General features: G+C 63.9%; 2 protein-coding genes across 6 annotated transcripts; both read right to left on the bottom strand.

Moving 5' to 3' along the window:
• Positions 1-2,800: 2,800 nt before the first annotated feature.
• On the bottom strand, positions 2,801-9,131 carry HAPLN4 (hyaluronan and proteoglycan link protein 4). The gene is made up of 5 exons (XM_051830172.3): positions 9,005-9,131; positions 8,190-8,307; positions 7,637-7,999; positions 5,817-6,134; positions 2,801-5,238 (listed from the first exon to the last, which is right to left on the bottom strand). The coding sequence occupies exons 1-5, from the start codon at positions 9,005-9,007 to the stop codon at positions 4,847-4,849; spliced, it is 1,194 nt and encodes a 397-aa protein (XP_051686132.1). The 5' UTR covers positions 9,008-9,131; the 3' UTR covers positions 2,801-4,846.
• A 1,199-nt stretch (positions 9,132-10,330) lies between these two features.
• Positions 10,331-16,675, bottom strand: TM6SF2 (transmembrane 6 superfamily member 2). 5 transcript variants are annotated; one of them, XM_051830169.3, is made up of 10 exons: positions 16,398-16,675; positions 14,879-14,982; positions 14,184-14,281; positions 13,997-14,100; positions 13,383-13,465; positions 13,181-13,305; positions 12,911-13,012; positions 12,543-12,635; positions 11,832-11,951; positions 10,331-10,786 (listed from the first exon to the last, which is right to left on the bottom strand). In XM_051830169.3, exons 1-10 carry the CDS (start codon positions 16,490-16,492, stop codon positions 10,577-10,579), a joined length of 1,134 nt encoding a protein of 377 aa, XP_051686129.3. In that variant the 5' UTR covers positions 16,493-16,675; the 3' UTR covers positions 10,331-10,576. The 5 variants fall into 5 exon arrangements, with proteins under 5 accessions (XP_051686129.3, XP_051686131.3, XP_069915170.2 ...); XM_051830171.3 differs by having other exon boundaries at positions 16,415-16,579; XM_070059069.2 differs by having other exon boundaries at positions 10,335-10,786; positions 13,184-13,305; positions 16,398-16,624.
• Between the last annotated feature and the right edge of the window lie 1,601 nt (positions 16,676-18,276).

Genomic DNA, 18,276 nt, shown 5'->3' with positions numbered 1-18,276 from the left:
TATATAATAAGAATAACACGTTTTTCTGTTACCCATGTCACACACACACACACAAAAAGAATTCTCCTTCGTTTGGGGTGGGGTGGTGGTGGCTGGGGACACAGCTTGTGTGGGGGTCTTGGTTGACGCTCCCTGCCCTTGGAACCCTTAACCCCCCCTTGCTCTGCCCCCGCCCCAGCTCCAGGGTGGGAGGGGCTCTGGTCTTCTCTGAAGTGGTGGTTTGTCCTTCGACCTTTCCCCGCGAGGTGCGCGTATGTGTTCGCATGTGCGGTGCGCAGGGCATGGTGTGAGTGTGCGCGTGGACAGCTGTGGGAACTGCTGGTGTTGCTGTAAGCCGCAGTGTTCCGTGGCTCTGTGATAGCTGACACTGTGGACATTAATGTACTTCTTGGACATTTTAATAAAATTTTTTTAACAGTTCCACCTGCCTGTTCCACCTCCTGATGCTTTTCTTCATTCGGCGAGGGAAGAACCAAGACAAAAAGAGAAGGGAATCCTTTTGAGAGACAGCAGTGAGTTTCCCGGGGCTGGAACAGAATGAGAGAGTCAGAGGGTAGAGGCCAGAGGTGGGAGATGGACCCCTTGGGGCTATAGTGAGGATTTGGCCATCAGGGCAAACAAAGAAAAAGGTCGAAGGCAAATGTCAAACTTGGAAATGACTTTTTTAAATCAGAGAGAAAGGACTTGTTGCCTTCATATATAAAGAGTTCCTAAAATCAATAGGAAAATCATCTGCTAGCCAAACGTGCAAAAGATATGGACAAAGCAGTTCACAGTAAGGCAACCATGGACGTCTTTGTTTTGCGTTACTGTAACAAAATACCTGAGGTTGGATACTTTATAGCGAAAAGAGGTTTATTTCACTCACAGTTCTGGAGGCCCGAGCACTTCTGCTTTTTAGAAGACCATGAGGTGAGGCCATGTGGAAAGGAGACCCGTGACAGCAAGAGAGGAAGCAAAAAGTAGCAAAGAGCCAGGTTCGCTTTTTTATAATAACCTGCTCTCTTGGGGCCAGTGTCGTGGTGCAGTGGGTTAAGCCACTGTCTGCACCATCAGCATCCCGTATAAATGCTGGCTTGAGTCCCGGCTGCTCCACTTCCAATCCAGCTCTCTGCTGTGGCCTGGGAAAGCAGTGGAAGATGGCCCAAGTCCGTGGGCCCCTGCACCCGCGTGGGAGACCCGGATGGAGCTCCTGGCTTCTGTCTGCATCCCACATCAGAGTGCCTGAGCTCAACCCCCAGTTCTGTGTCCTGACCCCAGCTCCCTGCTAATGCGCACCCTGGGAGGTAGTAAGTGATAGCTCAAGTAACTGGGTTCCTGCCACCCACGTGGGAGACCCGGCTGGGGTTCCCAGCCCCCAGCTTCAGTCCCTGGCCATTGTGGGCCTTTGCGCGGGAGTGAACCAGCAGACAGGAGCGTCCTTGTCTACCTCTGCCTCTCAGAAAATAAAGAAAAAAGGAGAAAATTGACATCGTTCATGAGCTTGTACCGACTTTTTTTTCCTTGTCATTTTTCAGACAATACAATAGCTATTTACATAGCATACGTGATGTTGGGTATTATAAGGGATCCAGGGATGGTTTGGAGTGCGTGGGAGGGTGTGCATGGGTTTCATGAGAATATCACCCCGTTTATATAAGGAACCCAGACAACTGCAGATGCGGGTATTTTGGGGGATTCCTGGAACCAATCCTGAGCGGATGCAGAGGGCCGATGCTAAGTGCATACTTGCTTAAATAAACAGAAAACAGCGCTGGTAGGACATGCGGGATCGCTGGGACAGACCTAGGCGGTGGCGGACAGGAGGGAGGGTTCGAGGCAGGTGAGGCTCCCCTCACCTGGGTTCCTTGAAACCGCCGCCATACAGCGGTACAGCGGCCCCAGCCTCAGCTCGCCCACTCCACCCAAATCCCAAGGACTGAGTCGCATTGGTTTGCCTGGATCCACGCCCGTTTCTAGACCAATCAGGATTGCCCAGGGAAATGCGCCACAGCACTCATTGGCTGGGTCGGAAGGAGGTGGGGTCAGCGCCTCGTCGAATCAGAAAAGGGAAATTTATACACTTAGTTAAGAGCGCAGCCCGGGGCGGGCGTTTGGCCTGCAGTGGTTTAAGACCCGGCTTGGGACAGACGCCCCGGGGTGGGGTCCCGGCGCCGCTACCCAGGCAGCTTCCTACAGTCAAACCAAGACTTCACTTTTGTTGGTTTGTTTATCCTTTTCTTTGTTTTCTTTTGTGTCCTGGAAACTTTATTTTTTATTTTTTTTTATTTTTTGACAGGCAGAGTGGACAGTGAGAGAGAGAGAGACAGAGAGAAAGGTCTTCCTTTTGCCGTTGGTTCACCCTCCAATGGCCGCCGCGGCCGGCGCACTGCGCTGATCCGATGGCAGGAGCCAGGAGCCAGGTGCTTTTCCTGGTCTCCCATGGGGTGCAGGGCCCAAGCACTTGGGCCATCCTCCACTGCACTCCCTGGCCACAGCAGAGAGCTGGCCTGGAAGAGGGGCAACCGGGACAGAATCCGGCGCCCCGACCGGGACTAGAACCCGGTGTGCCAGCGCCGCTAGGTGGAGGATTAGCCTAGTGAGCCGCGGTGCCGGCCTGTGTCCTGGAAATTTCCCACGCTTCTCAGCACCCCCAGGTTGGCATTGAGAAGGGGCGGACCCATTGGGGGTGGGGCACCAGAGGACGGGACTAGGGAGTTGGGGCGGGCTTCCCAACTGAACCAGAACCAGGCACCCCCAGCTGGGTGATGTGTTACCCACCAAAGCGCATCCAGGAAGTAACAACCCACCGGCCGCGTCATTTCTCTCATTCATGAAAAGAAACGAAGATTTATTGAGCCCCTGCTGTATGCCTTGCACTCGGCGGGATCTCAGAACAGCCCGATACATTAGAAGAAAGAGGCTCGCAAGGGTTTTGTCCCTCGGTCACACAGTGAACAAGAGCCAGAGGCGCGATTCGAACCCCAGCCCTTTTGGTTCCCAAACCCAAGAGATGGTTGTGACGGTAGAGACAGTGCCAGGACACGGCTACACTAGGCAGAACCTCAGAACCGGGGTCGCCCATGGGCGGCCAGGGAGCGGCCTTGTCCATGTCTCAGTCCCCCTGAGCTGGCTCTCAAGCCGGGGGGAGGGGGGCAGGGGGGTGGTGCGGCTGGGGGTCCAGAGCTTGTGGCACGCATCATGCCTTAGGATCTGGTGGATTCTGAAGTTCAAGGAACATTCCATCCACCAGGGTCTAAGAAGGGAAATGTGGGCAGGGGTCCAGGAAGGAGAATGGGGAGAGGGGTCTCAGAGAGTTCAAGGCTTGCACAGCTAGAAGGGCCAGGGCATGCCATTGCCCAGTTTCCTCAACGCTAGAGTTGCAAATAAATAAGTAAATAAACAAACAAAGCAAGCCGCAGCGTGGTGAGGCAGTGTCATGCGCAGCCGCTGTCCGGCGAATAGCTAGCGTGCAAATTGAGGGTAGCTGGGAGCTCCCCTGGCAGGGCCCCCCCATGGGGTGCAGGAGGCAGTCCCAGTGGGAGGCTCCCGGAGTCCGTGAGGGAGAGGGCACCCGGCCCATGGTGAGAAGTTCCTGAGAGCTGGAAGGTTGGTTGTCATGGGGACGACACTGACGGTCTCCATGGTGACAGCTTGATGGGGCAGAGCCCTGTCGACCAGGAAAAGCCTAGGGGGACAGGTGTTCTCGGTACCCTTGACACCAGAGTTTGGTCACCATAGCAACGGCTGTGGAGTCCCAGTCTCGTGGTTGGCAAGGAGATGGGGGGGTGAGCCTGGGGAAAGGGGTGACCCGTTTCCATGGTGACAGCTGGGTCACCCTGGGGACAGCTGGGGGAAGGGTGGTCTCCGTGGGGGTCCAGAGGTGGACTTGACAGCATCTGGGGGTGGGGCCGGCGAGATGGGAAACGTGGTCTCCATGGTTACAATGGGAGGAGGGAGGCACCATCCCCAGGACAGTGAGTCAAGGTGACAGTCGCCTTGGTGACACTGGGAATTGGGGTACTGGACTCCAAAAACACGAGCGACATGAATCCTAGGGGTCCCTGGGCCTGGGCGTGGTCTCTTTGGTGACAAGGGGCAGGTCAGCTCTCCCTCCACAAGGGTGGGGCATGGTCCCAGTCACTGGGCCGGCTGGGGACAGGTCAGTCCATCCTCGTGGTGACAGAAGAGGGTGCTCTCCCTCGAGGCTGCGGGGGTGGGACTGCCCGCCACAGCAACCCGGGGACCTGGCCTGTTACCCTGAAAACCTTAGCGGACTCTCAGGGAGCAAGGGGGAGGAGTGCCCAGCATTTCTTTCCCCCGGGGTCGGGGTCGAGGTAAGTGCCTGAGCCTGTGGTCTCCGCGTGGACGTGGCAAACGCTGAGATGGGGAGGGGGATTCCATGTCCAGGCGACCTCAAGGGACGCATTCCAGTCTCCAGGGAGCTGCACAGGGGGCCGGGCCAGTCTCCAAATAATCCTGGGGGTCCAGCCTCCAGGTGACCGCGAGGGGTGGGGCGGTTCCGGCTGCAAAGGGTCTCTGCAGAGGGGTGGCCGAATCTTCAAGAGGCTGGGGGTCGGCTGGCCTCCTGGGGTCCTCGGGGGCGTGGCCCTTCTCCTGGACAAAGTCCAGGGGCGTGGGAAATCCACTGTCCAGAAGCGGTGGTCCAGGGAACTCCAGGAGACTTAGCCCGCTGGGACTCGTCCTCTCTCAGGGGCCGTTGTCGGTGTCCAAAACTGCAGGAAGCTTGGTCAGCCTGCAGGGCACCCCAGGAGTCACGGCCAGAGGCCACGGGGTGGGGAGGGGCGTGGAACCGCAGACGCTGGAGCCGCTGCCGGGCGCCCCCAATCGTCCTCGGGCTGCGGCGCTAGACGCGCAGCGGGGTCCAGGCGGCGGGGTCGCGCGCGCCCCCAGCCCAGCCACCGCCGCCAGCCCAGCCCCAGCCCCAGCCGCCGGGGGCAGGGTCCGGTGCGCCCGGCGCGCGGTAGCAGTAGACGCCGAAGAGGCGCCGGGAGGCGTCGGGGAAGCCGAGGCTGCGCACGCCAGGCCGAGGGCCGCCGCAGCGCGCGCGCGGGTTCACGATGGGGTAGCGCGCGCTGCCGTCGGCCAGCCAGCCCGCCGTGCAGCGGTCCAGCAGCTGCAGCTTCCACGCGGCGAACAGCTGCCCGACCTTGGCCACGGCCGCGCCGCGCGCCGCGCACGCGCGCGCGGCTCCCGCGAAGGGCACGGGCCGCAGCGGCTTCAGGAAGAACACGCGCCCTGCAGGGGGAGGGCGAGGGTGAGGATCTCGGGGTGCGCGACCCCGTACCCTCCCCCCCCCCCCCGCCTGCAGCCCAGGACTCCCACCCCGGCCCCCAGCCCGTGACACGCGCCTCCCCGCGGATTGGAGAACACGAAAGGTCGGGGGCGGGACCAAGGCCTTCTGGGGGTGGGGCCTACAGCCTGTGGGCGGACCCTAAACACCTGGGACACGGCCTACATCAGGGGGCAAGACGGACTGCCTGTGGGCGGGGCCTACGCGGGGGGGGGCAGAGCCTACGCGCCTGTGGACGGGGCCTTGCTCCTGGGGCGGGGCCTACGCGCCTGTGAGTTAGCCCTGTGGTTCTGGGGCGGGGCCGACGCGCCTGTGGGTGGGGCCTCGAGGCTGGGGCGGGGCCATCGCACCTGTGGGGTTACCACGCGTGTGGGCGGGGCCTCGTGCCTGGGGCGGGGCCTATGCGCCTGGGGCACAGCCTTGCACTGTGGGCGTGGTCTAAGCGCCTCGGGCGGGGCCTCGCGTCTGGGGCGTGGCCATCGCACCTGCGGGGTTACCACGCGCCTGGGGCGCGGCCACGCACCCGGGAGGTTGGACGTGAAGCAGAAGGCGTCGTAGCGCTCCTCGGCGTTATGGCGGTAGCCGTAGTTGCGCACGCCGCCGCCGCCGCCGTTCCCGCCGCCGCTCCCGCCGCCGCAGGGCTCCCGCGGCCGGCTCACCGGGTACTGCACCGAGCCGTCGCGCAGCCAGCCCGCGTTGCACCAGTCCAGGCCGTCGCGCCAGGCCGCGTGCAGCTGCTCTGCGGACGCCAGGATGCCGTCCTGGTCGGCGCACGCCCGCTGCGCCTCCGGGAACGTCAGCTGGTAGCGGCCCCCGCGGGGGTGGTAGGGGAAGACCACGCCTGTAGGGCAGCGCTGGGGGTCAGCCTGGGAACTGCATGCCCACCGCCGGCCCGGCCATGGCCCACTCAGCCCACTCGTGGGGCTCCCTTCCATCCCGTCCCCTTGGCACGCCGGATGGAGGTCTTTTCCACCTGCTGAACTCCTATTCAACCTTCAAAACCCAGCCGCCAAACCCTTTTCCGTCCCGTCCTCTGACATTCCGTCCTCACCGAGCTCTTCCCGCTGGGCCCGTGCTAAGCCCACGGAGCTGGGAATGTCTGCATCCCCCAGGCCCGGAGCCCCCCGGCCCACTGGCATCCCTGAAGCATTGTCCGAGGTAGTACCCGGTCACTTCTCGCCCACCTCTGTTCTCTCTGGAATTGGCCCCCCTCAGTGGACTCACAGTCCACTTAGCTCAAAAGCCTTTTTTTTGGGGGGGTGGGTCAGCACAGTGCTGTGCCACAGCAGGTTAAATGGCCGCCTGCAGCACCAGCATCACGTACAGGCGCCGGTTCGAGGCCCGGCTGCTCCACTTCCGAACCAGCTCCCTGCTAATGCGCCTGGGAAAGCAGCGGACGAGGGCCCAAGTGCTCGGGCCCCGGGGAAGCCACGTGGAGGAAGCTCCTGGCTCCAACCTGGCCCAGACCTGGCCATTATGGGAGTGAACCACTGGATGGACACGCTCTCTGTACCTCTGCCTTTCAAACAAGAAAGCTTTTCGGGAGTCTGTGTTGGAGGGGCGGGTCTTGGGGGTGAGCCGGGTATGCTGAGCTGACCCAGGAGGGAGGCAGGCAGGGGTGGGGGAGAGGACCTGGAGCTGGACAGATATGGACCGCATCCCGGCTCTGAGCACCCCTGGGCAAGCAGGGCTCCCATCTCCCTGCTAGCTGCCCGTCTGTGTCTCTGGAAATCCGCGGAAATTAAATGAGACACTCCAGGGAGCTCTTCAGCTGAATGCCTCCCACAGAGAAAACACCCTGCTCCTCTTGATTGGCATTATTGGCTACTGCTAGGAAGTTCAGCCAGTGCGGGTCCACAGAGCTCTCGGCCGGTCTTTAATTCCTCTGTGGGAAACCACACCTCCCCGTTTCACTGTCAGCCAATCAGAGCGTCCCCTCTCCCCGGCCACACTGATTGGCTCACGGGACCCGAGCTGGGCCTATGAGATTCTACTCTGGGACTCTCGCTGCTGCTCTGAGGAAATTGGTCGCTAAGCCGGGAAGGCAGAGTCTGGCGTTTAGGTTTTTGTTCCCTACGGGGGTGGGGAATCTGGCCAAGGAGAGCCCACTCAGGAAACAGGGATGAGGGGGCAGCTGTTTTGGACTGGTCCATTCTCTCTGCAGGGGATTGGCTGTCCTGTGCCTTGTAGGATGGTTTTGCTGAACCCATCTTGGCGTCCACTCACTCAAAGCCAGTGGCAGCCCCGACCTAACCTACCATAGCCCCAGCCAGTCAGCGACCCTGGGCATGAGTGATGTGGGTTCTGCCCCCTTGAAGCCCCTCTCCCCCACGGGCGGGTCACCTTCCAGGTCCAGCTTGACCATGCCTGCGTCGTCCTCCAGCTCATTGGTGACCTCACACTCGTAGCGCCCGTAGTCCTGCAGGGTGACATTGCGGAGCACCAGGGAGGCGTCCCCGGGCCCCTCGTTCTGCAGCTCGGCCCGCCCACGGTAGCTGCCGAAGGCCCGGTGCTGGGGGCCCAGCGCCACGAAGACGTCCGTGAAGGCCAGCGGGTCCACGACCTTCGTCCACTTGAGGCGGACGCCGTCATGGCCGTGGGCGGCGGCCTCGTAGTGGTAGCGGCAGGGCAGGACGATGGTGCCCCCGCGGTGGCTCACCACCTGCCCGGGCGCCGTCTGGACCACCACGGAGCCGGACTCACCCTCTGCGGGTGACCAAAGAGGGTTCAGAGAGGGGGGCTGGGGTCGCGAGAAGTCGTGGATGGAGGACAGGGGCAGGGCTCCGTGGGGAGGGGCTGGGGACCGTGGACCGTGACCACCCACCCCGCCCCCGGGGAGGCTGCTTTTTGTTCAGGTTCCTTTAAGGGCAAGTCCACTCCCGGGGGCTCAACTCACCCAGCACGTGCACGACCTTCTTCCGGCCACGCTGCGCCCCCGCCTGGGCGCTGAGCAGCAAGACGCCGCACGCCGCAGCCCAGAGCAGGCAGGGACCAAGGGCCGCCCGAGCGCACACCTGGGGCACAGGGCGCGCTCAGTCCAGCCTCTCTGGCTCTCCATCCCTGCGCTCCGGGGCCCCCACCCCAAGCCAGGGGCCCAGAGGGCTCCCTCCCGGAGAAGCCTGGCACATGGCCCTGAACTCACGCCCCTGGGTCCTGCCCCGGGGGATCCCGCCTAACCCCGCCATCCTCTCTCCACTGGTGGCTCGGAGCCCGCTGCCGCGGCTTCTTCCCGGCCCAGCCTGGGCTTGCATGGTGGGGGGGGGGGGTAGAAGTGGAGCAGCGGCGGCAGCAGCAAGGTTATCCGTGCGCCAGGAGACTGCAGCAAGCGGCTGGGGGGGGGGGGGGCTGGGGACACGGAGAGGATGAGGACAGGGACGGAGGGAAAGGCAGACGGAGAGAGATGGAGAGGGAGAGAGACGCAGCAGAGGGGGAGGCAAGAGAGAGGCAGACAGGGACAGACAGGGAGAGACAGAGGAGTTAAAGAAGGGATAGAGAAGCAGAGTTTGGGGAAGGGAGACACGGGGGTGGGGGGAACCTCTCCCCCCCCCTCCCCCGGCATAAAAAGAGGCAGAGAACGCAGGGTGAGAGCGAACGGAAAGGCGAGAGAGAGAGAGAAATTCGGAGGGGACGGGAAATTGAGAGACAGAATCCCAGATCCGGGAGACCAAAGGATGCACCTGCCCGGGACCCGCGCCCGCACCCCCCACTCACCATCCTGCCCGCGCGGCCCCCACGCGCCGGGACTGCGCTCCCCGCACTCCCAGAAAGGACTGGGCAGGTCCCTGCGGGAAGCGCAATCCCGGAGTCTGCCTGCAAGGGGAGGAGGGAGGCGCGCCGGTGGGGGGAGGGGGGCGTTAAAGGGAACGCGCGCGGAGCGGCGCGCAGCCGCGGGAGGGTGGGCCCTGGGCCTCCGTCGTCACTGCTGGCCGGCCCATCTGAGCCTCAGTACATCTTTAAAATGGGGAGAGGCGATGGGACCTGGAGTCTCTCATCGGGACCCCCTGTGTCGGCCCTGCACCCAATTTCAAAAATAAAAAACCTGGACGCGGTTTTTCATCCCACCCCCGACCACCTCGGCTACTTCCCCAGCCTGTTTTTCCTCCAGATGAACCCGTGCCAACCACACAGGCCAGACAGGGTTGTGGGTTTGGTGGGGGCCAGCAAGCTGGGAGACCCCCAGCTCCCTAGCTCAGCGGCCCCTGGAGAGGTGCTGCCTCCGACCACCTCCTGTAGCCTCAGTTGTCCCACCTGGGGTATGGGCGAGTATGTGGTTAGCATTCATTGTGGTATACAGTGGTGCTTAGTCGGGACTTTTCTCTCCGATGGTCTCTTGTCCATCCTTACGTATTTTACTTTTATTTGTTTGCTTTCACGTTACTAGACAGGCAGAGGGAAAGAGGGCGACAGAAGCAGGTGTGGAGAGAGCCCCTGTCCATACTGGGCCACTCTCCAAGTGCTTGCAAGTCAGGTCCAGGTCTCCCACGTGGGTGCAGGGACCCGAGGATCTGAGTCATCACATGCAGGACTCGAATCCAGCACTCAGATACGGGATGCGGGCATCCAAGCTGTTAGCAGTGTCTTAACTGTGCCAAATGCTTGGCACAGGGTGGGGGGGGGAGAGAGAGAGACTGACTTTCATCCTTTGGTTCAGTCCCCAGATGGCCACAATAGCCGGCCAATTGGAAGCCAGGAGCCAGAGTTTCCCACGCAGGTGCAGAAGCCCAAGGACTTGGGCCATCCCCCACTGCTTTCCCAGGCCACAGCAGAGAGCTGGACCGGAAGAGGCGCAGCCGGGACTCGAACCGGTGCCCACATGGGATGCCAGCACTGCAGGCGGAAGCTTAACCCTGCTACGCCACAGCGCCAGCCCCCAGTTTGCCCATTGACAGCCTCAGCTGCCCCATCCGGAAGCTGGAGCTGGACACACCCACCAGGGGGCAGACTTCTGTTGTCCTGCCCCTGCCCACCCCCAGTTCCTCACTGGGTCCAAGAAGAGGGGCCCTCACCCCTGTACCCTGAAACACTCAGGCGGCAACACTGAGGACATCAAAAACGGTTTTTACTTCAAGGGATCCACGGGGGAGTGGCGGGCAAATTCTGGGAAGGGCAGAAGAAGCCCCCCATGCGGGGGCTGGGGCGTGGTGGCAGCCGAGCCAGGCTGGCGGTCTCCCGATCCGAGCCAGGCTGGCCGACTCTCCGGCCTCTGGAACACCCAAGCCGCCCTCGCGGGGCAGGGCCGGCCGGGCGTGTAGACAGAGTCCCGGGGAGCCCCGGCCCGCCCCCTTAAAGCTGCTTCTTGTGAGGGCCCGGGGGCGCGGGGGGCGGCGGGTGCAGGAAGAAGGCCGGCCGCCGCAGGCAGCGGTAGGCCAGCAGGTGGGGGCCGAGCGCGTAGAGCAGGTTGCACACGAAGAAGCAGGTGCCGGCGTCCTCCGGCACGCGGTAGGTGAAAGGTGTGCGCAGGTGCATGGAAGCGCCCATGTGTGAGAACTGCGCCTGGGGCCGAGAGGGCACGGAGGTCCCGGCGCTGCTGCCCCCGGGCCCCCGGGCCCCCGGGCTCCGTGCTCCACACACAGGCCCCGCCAGGCCGCCCACGCACAGCCCCACCTTTAGGCTCTGCTGTCCCGCCCAGCCCAGGGATGCCCGCCTGGTCTCTACTGCCCCCTGGTGGACCTGGGTTGTAGCTGCCTTTATTATTATTATTTACTTGAAAGGCAGAGTTAGGGGACAGGAGAGAGACAGAGAGGTGTGGGGGGGTCTTCCATCCACTGGTTCACTCCCCAAATGGCTGCAACAGCCAGGGCTCTCGCCCAGGCCAAAGCCGGGAGCCAAGAGCTCCATCCGGGTCTCCCACGAGGCTGGCAGGGGCCCAAGCACTTGGGCCATCCTCTGCTGCTTTCTCAGGGGCACTAGCAGGGAGCTGGATTGGAAGTGGAGCAGCCAGGACTCGAACCGATGTTCCAGTGTGGGATCGCAAGTAGCGGCTTAACCCACGAGGCCACAACTCCAGCCCCGGATGCAGGCATCGCATCTGGTGGCGTCTGGACCACCAAGCCAAAACGCCCACCCCGTACACCCAGGCCTTATCATGTCCCATCAAGAAACCCCAAACAGGCCCCCAGCAGCTCTGACCGGGCCCTCCACTACTCCAGCACCTCCCATGGCTCCCCACTGCCCTCGGCCCGAGCCCTCAAGTCCCGAATGCAAAGCCCGCAGCACCGGCCTTCCCTTGTGCTGTTCCCATTCCCAGAATGCACTTTCCTCCCTGGAGCACCCAGCCCCGCCCGTCACAACCCAGCTCTTCCAGGAAACTCCCAGCCTCCGGGCTCTCAGCCCCTGGCCCCGCTTCTTCCCAGCTCTGAGCGCACACGGCCGGGACGGGGGTGTCTGTGTCTGGCTCGCTCTCCCCCAGACCAAGGGATCCTGGGGTGCCGGGCCTGAGGCTAAGGCCTTTTTCTGGGGGCGAGGGGCATCGTCAGACACACAGCACCGCCCCCCTACGTGCCTGCCCATTCATCCACCGCCTCGCTCCCCGCCTCACCTGGCCGACGGCTCCAGCAAACACCAGCGCCCAGTCGGGCAGCCAGGAGCAGCCCGGGAAGGTGAGTGCGTAGACGGCCAGGCCGTAGAAGGGGAGGACGTAAAACATGTAGAGCAGCATCTGCAGGGGAGACGGACAGCCCCCTGCGGCTGGCTCTCCCGGGACTCCCCCTCCCCCTCAAGCTGCGAGGGTCCTCCTGCTACCCTTGGGGATCCCTGCCCCGCCCCTATCCCCCCCCCACATCCAGAATTTGCATATGACCCTGGCCTGGCCAATCAGAACACCCCAGGTCTCTAGCCATATGATTGGCAGATAGAGAGGATGGACATGCGATTTGGGCTGGATCAATCAGAGCCTGCCTGAGACTTGTACTTAAAGCTCTGAGGTTCGGGTGCCTCTGAGATGGCTGGGTGGGGTGCATGGAGGCCTGAGCCTGGTCTGTGCCCCCCCCCCAACACACACACACACAAGGAACTGGTGTCAAGGCACACAACAGAGCCAGCCAGGAACTCCTGGATCCAGCCATACCTGAAGGCCACACCTGTCTCTGTCTCTCTCTCTCTCTCTCTCTCTCTCTCTCTCTCTCTTTTTGTAGGACAATAAATTCTCTTTGTGCTGCTGGCAGACTGACTTGCGATCCTGGCTCCTGCTTCAAAGCGGGCTCCTCCCCACAGCAGGAAGACGGCCCTCTCCTCCCACCCGCCCTCTTACCTGCACCTTTGGGTAGGCCACAGGGTCCCGCAGGTACGGCTCATACTGATAGATGTAAACAAAGCAGGCATCCGTGGGGCAGTCCAGCACCACCTGGGACCAGACACAGGTGAGCCATCGGCCCGCCTCACTCCTCTCTCCAGTAGGAAGTGCGCCCCCCAGCCCCACGCAGGGCCCACATTCCTGGCTGTAGCCCCTCCCGGCTGTCTCTCTGGCTGGGGGTACACAGCTTTGGGGCTGCAGGGAAGTGGGGGCTTGGCCATGGGATCCCCTCCCCCAGGGCAGGCTTGGGCGATCAATAGACCTTTTTGCAACAGATAAAGGAATGCGCATGCGCACTGGACAGGCTGGGGAAGGGCCGGACGCACCAGGCCGCGGAAGAAGGTGAAAAACCCAGCCAGGACGAGGTAGGTGACGAGGGCCAGGTCAGCCGGGCGCTGCAGGAGGTTCTTCCTCTGCTCCGTCTGCACCTGCCCCGCGGGAGACAGAGCCGGAGTGAGAGCCCCGGCATCCGGCAGGCGTTCCGTAAACGTTCTTCCCTCTTTTCCAAACGCCCAAGGACACTGGAGATGCGCTTTAGGCACGGGGGAGGGGGAGAAAGGGGAGGCGGGCACGGGGTGGGGGGGCAAGGCGCTCACCACCTCGGGGGTGCAGCCGGTGGGCGCCCGGGGCTGGTTGAAGACCCTCATGCCGGCCCAGCACGGGACTAGCATGTAGGGGATGGCGAGAAAGAAGGCGGGTCTGATCTCTGAGCTGTATTTGCCTGCCGGGTGACGGAGGGCGAGGGTCTCACTCGGCCCAGCAGAGCGGGCACGAGGCGCCCCAGGGCTGACTCCTTACCAAGAATGTTCCCTGGGAGGAACACCAGGATGCTCATGGCAAAGGAGCCCAGCCAGTACAGCCCAAGGTTCCGGTATCTCTTCCTGGGGGAGGCGGGCGGGGACTGAGGGTGACCGGCAGGTACCCGTCCCGGTCCCCTCCCCCCAGGGGCTCCCCAGCTCCGGGTAGCCCTCTCTGCTTGCTTTCCCCAGCACGGGGAGGGGCGACAGGGAGTTGAATGCGAGCGGGAACAGAGAGGGATAGGAGCCAAGGCCAGGGGCCACCTCTTACTCCTGATCACAGTCCCTGCACCTCCCTCCTGGAGCCCTTACAGGGGTCACCTGCCACTCCAGCGTGGCCTGGGAGTGCAGCATAGGAAGACGCAGGAGCCCAAGAGCCCCTGCTGGCCTCCCTGGCCCCGCCCCCGGTTGGCCTCCCTGGCCCCGCCTCCTGCTGGCCTCCCTGGCCCCGCCCCCGGCTGGCCTCCCTGGCCCCGCCCCCGGCTGGCCTCCCTGGCCCCGCCCCCGGTTGGCCTCCCTGGCCCCGCCTCCTGCTGGCCTCCCTGGCCCCGCCCCCTGCTGGCCTCCCCGACCCCGCCCTCTGCTGGCCTCCCTGGCCCCGCCCCCGGCCCGTACCTTTTGCGGATGGCACCTGCCATGGCCAGGTAGAGGAAGTAGTGAACTGTGCCGTCCCAGTAGCAGATGAAGATGCCATGAGCGGTGCGCAGGTACGGGTCCCCCTGGCAGAGCAGGTGCGGGCGGGGCTCAGGCGGCCGGGGAGGCGGAGGGGCAGGGGGGCGACCCTGGCCCCCGCCCCACTTACCTCCTTGGTGTAGAACTCCATGAAGCCCACCACGTAGCCATCTTCCTGGAGCGCGATAATGAGGTCCACCACGGAGGTGAAGGCGAAGACAGCGAAGACTGTAGGGAGAGTGGGCGGGGCCGGGCCACGTGTGAGCGGGGGACCGTGGTGTGGACGTGGCCACGGCTGTGTGTGGGCGTGGCTACCGCGAAGCGCAGCCGACGGGGCTCAGGCCAGGTGAAGGCACGGTTTGAGATTCCAGCCAAGTGCCCGTCCCTGCCCCACAAGGTCCGTGACCACGGTCCCACCTCATTCTGCATATCTGATGGAGGAGGCGCAGCCTGGCCCTCAGAAGTCCCTGGTCTGATGGGGGAAGCACAGTTCCTGTCTTTGGAAGGGGTGGGTCTCCCAAATCTCACAGGAGGTATCATCCCTGCTCTCAGGAGATCCCAAAGTGAGCGGAGGCAGGATCTTTCAGGTCTCCCCTAGTCTGATGAGGGAGACCCAGTCCCTCCTCTCAGGACCCCCAAGTCCGAAGGGGGTTCCCCAGGAGAAAGGGGGGTGTTCCAGTCTCCTTGTGGTTTCCTCTGACGGGGGTTCGTCCAGGACTCCCAATCTGATGGAGGAGGCCCTTCAGTGCCCCCCCCCACCCCCGCCCAGTCTGAAGGTGGAAGCTCTAGCCCAGTCCTCTTCCCCAGGGCGTCCCGCGGACTCACCAGCGTAGAGCGGGTCGTAGGAGATCTCTCCGTGGGCCAAGCTGTTCACAGCCACGAAGAGCAGACCCAGGATCAGGGCGCTCATCAGCGCTACCCACAGGGGGCTGTGGGGCAGGAACTCGAATCAGGGGAGAGGGTAGACTCTAAGAAGCTCTGGGGAGGGGCCAGCGCTGTGGCGTAGCAGCCGAAGCCTCCCACAGGGGTGCCGGTTCGAGTCCCGGCTGCTCCTCTTCCGATCCAGCTCCCTGCCTATGGCTTGGGAAGGCAGTGGAAGATGGCCCAAATTCTTGGGCCCCTGCACCTGCATGGGAGACCCAGATGCAGCTCCTGGCTGCTGGCTTTGGATCGGCTCAGCTCCGGCCGCTGAGGCCATTTGGGGAGTGAACCAGTGGATGGAAGACCTCTCTCTGTGTCTGTAACTCTACCTCTCAAATAAATAAACAGGAGGGTCTCTGGTGCCCAGCTCTGTAGGCCTCACCATCTGAGGCTCCCAGATTCTCCCGGCTAAAGTCCAAATGCTTCCATCAACTCCAGCCCAACTCCCGCCCTGCTCTTCCCCCAGCAACCTGATAAGACAGGTCAGCCACTTGGATAGCCAGATAAAGAAAGTAAAAGTCTGGTCTCTGGGCATCTCCCAACACAGGTGGACAAACCAAGGCTCAGAAAGCGCACGAGACCCGTCGGGGGTCACCCAGCAAGGTGCTGTCCAACACCTTCCCACAACCTCCACCCCATCCTACCCCCCCGCCCTAGGACCTCCGCTCTGGTCCGCACGTACTCTGTGCCCAGTTTGGCATCCTCACCCATAGCTGTGAGACCAGAGCCAAGGCGGTGCCATCACACAGCTGCACACACGGAGGCTGCCAGGGGCAACCTGGCTCGCCCCCCACCAGGGTCCCAGGGGATTGGAGACAGGCACCCGGACCCAGGGAGCCAGGCTCGCTCTGCCCCGTGGCCTGGGATGAACCGCAGTGAGCGTGTCTGCCACCCGGCAGCTAGAGCCACAGGCTGGGACCCGGGGTTGGGACACAGGACAGGGGACTGCACGAAGGGGACACTGGAGCTAGGGACTGAGCCAACCCTGAGCGGGAGTTTCAGGCGTGCGCGAGAGAGCAGGGCGAGTGGGGTGGCGAGAGCTGGGCAGCCCGGCCTTATCTGGGACAATACTTTGACCCCCTCATGACTTTGGAACCCTTGCTGGGCGCATCCCTGGGACGCCCCCTTAGAGACCTCCCCCGGTGTGAGCGCTGTGAGTTGAGCGCGCCTCCACAGCCCCAGGCTCCCCCCAAACATCCCAGGAGCGCCCCTACCCCAGCCTCCGCCTGGCCGGAAGGGGACTTCCGGTGAAGGGGGGAATGGTGCGTGCCCAGCCCCCAACCCCCAATTCCCAGCCGGAGCTGGGGCCAGAGGCGCGGGGCTCGCTGGGCCCAGGCCGGCAGCCTGTGCATCCCCCCTCCAGCGCCGTGGGGCCCTCCCCGCCCGCCCGCTCTGTGCCCCTCTGCCCCCTGCCCGCACGCACTGCGAGAGCGCCGAGACCTGGTTGAGCGCGTAGGACACCGGGAGGGCGCCGAGCGACAGCGCCGCGATCTTGCCGGCCAGCGGCGGGAGGTCCATGGCGGCGGCGGCGCCGGGACCCCGGGTCGGCCCTGGCGAGGCCTCCGGGGCGCTCGGCTCCTCGGCGGCCGCGCGTGTGGGCGTGGGAGGGGCGGTTGTCAAGAACCCGCCCCGCGCAAAGGTCGCCCCACGATGCGCCCTGGGCGCGCCACCGCCGCCGCCGCCGCGAGCGCCCTGCGCGTTCCCGGGGAGCCTCCGAGGCCCCTCCCCGCCACGCCCCCTCACAGCTGCCCCGCCCCCACCCCTCCTCATCAGCACCCTCGTGCGGCCCCGCGCAGCCCCCAGTGGCCATCAGCTTCCTCCTCCGTGCAAGGCTGGGGTCGCTTCCTCTCGCGGGCTGCGTCCTGGTGGCCCCCAGCCACTTTGTTCTAAGACACTGGCATCCCCACCTCCACCTCCAGCGGGAAGGGGGCCCTTTTTAACCCTCCTTGTTCCCTCAGATGGCAGCCCTATCCCCCAGCCTCAAGAGCGCATGGCCTGTGCGCGCTCACCCGGTCTCAGAACGCCCTTCCGCGCACCTGGACTTGCGCTTTCCCGTGGTGGCCATAGATTTAAACAGGTGTCCAGGCCTGAAGCTTTGACTGGAGGGGGCAAGCAGCCCCCCCGGGGGGGTCGCCTCCCTCACATGAGGTCTTGATGGAGCCAGTGTGGGGGAAGCTTCCAGCTGGGAATTGGTGGGGGGGGGGGAGGCGGCTTCCAGGGAGGGAGAAGCTGGAAGGAGGCTGGGCCCTAGGGACCTGGAATGGGGGGGGGGGCGGCTGCCATGTGGGCACACTTAGGCAGAGGCCATCTGTCACCCCGTCCATCCACTCTCAGGTTGCTGTCTGACTGCGAGGTGAGCGCTCTGCTCCCACCCGACTGCCCGGCCCTGGGGAGCCCACAGTCTGGGCATGGGGGCAGGTGCCAGCCCTCTCCCTCCTCCAGGCCGCCTGTTGGCCTGGTGCTCCCCGGGCCCATCCGTTCCACAGGGTCTCTGGCCACTGCTCTGACTCAGCCTCGCTCCCCACGTGCCCGTTGCCCCTGGGGTAAAGTCCAGGTTCCAACGGGCTGACCTCCGACTCTGGCAGTGCCAACCCACTCCACAGGCGCTTCCTGTCTAGGAGACGGACTCTCCCGCTCTCTCATTTCTTTAAAAGCCCTGTCCCCTCCTCCAGGCAGCCTCCCCTGCTCCCCGTCCCGTGCACTGGGCCAGAGGCACCCCTGTCCAGCTCTATCAGGGGGCCTGGCCTTGTGCCCTGTGTCCTGGATGCAGCTGCACACAGGCAGCCTCGGGCAGCACTGGGAGGACTCCCGGTCCCCTGCCTGGGGTTAGGTCTGTGCTTCACTCCAGCGGGCCCCTAGCCCTCTCAGGTCTCAGCGGAGCGGCGACCTGGTCAGCGGGGCCCCTAGCCCTCTCAGGTCTCAGCGGAGCGGCGACCTGGTCAGTGGGGTCCCTGTGCTTTCACTCCAGTGGGCCCCTAGCCCTCTCAGGTCTCAGCGGAGTGGCGACCTGGTCAGCGGGGTCCCTGTGCCTTCACTCCAGTGGGCCCCTAGCCCTCTCAGGTCTCAGCGGAGGGTGACCTGGTCAGCGGGGTCCCTGTGCCTTCACTCCAGTGGACCCCTAGCCCTCTCAGGTCTCAGCGGAGCGGTGACCTGGTCAGCGGGGCCCCTAGCCCTCTCAGGTCTCAGCGGAGCCGTGACCTGGACAGCGGGGTCCCTGTGCCTTCACTCCAGTGGGCCCCTAGCCCTCTCAGGTCTCAGAGGAGGGTGACCTGGACGGCAGGGTCCCTGTGTCCCAAGTATCT

Source organism: Oryctolagus cuniculus, chromosome 16, assembly GCF_051225735.1.
Source record: "Oryctolagus cuniculus isolate XC-2025 breed Fujian yellow rabbit chromosome 16, ASM5122573v1, whole genome shotgun sequence".
In the NCBI taxonomy this organism is placed as follows: domain Eukaryota; kingdom Metazoa; phylum Chordata; class Mammalia; order Lagomorpha; family Leporidae; genus Oryctolagus; species Oryctolagus cuniculus.
The sequence above is the reverse complement of the archived record's forward strand: the minus strand, read 5'-3'. Positions and strand labels throughout refer to the sequence as shown.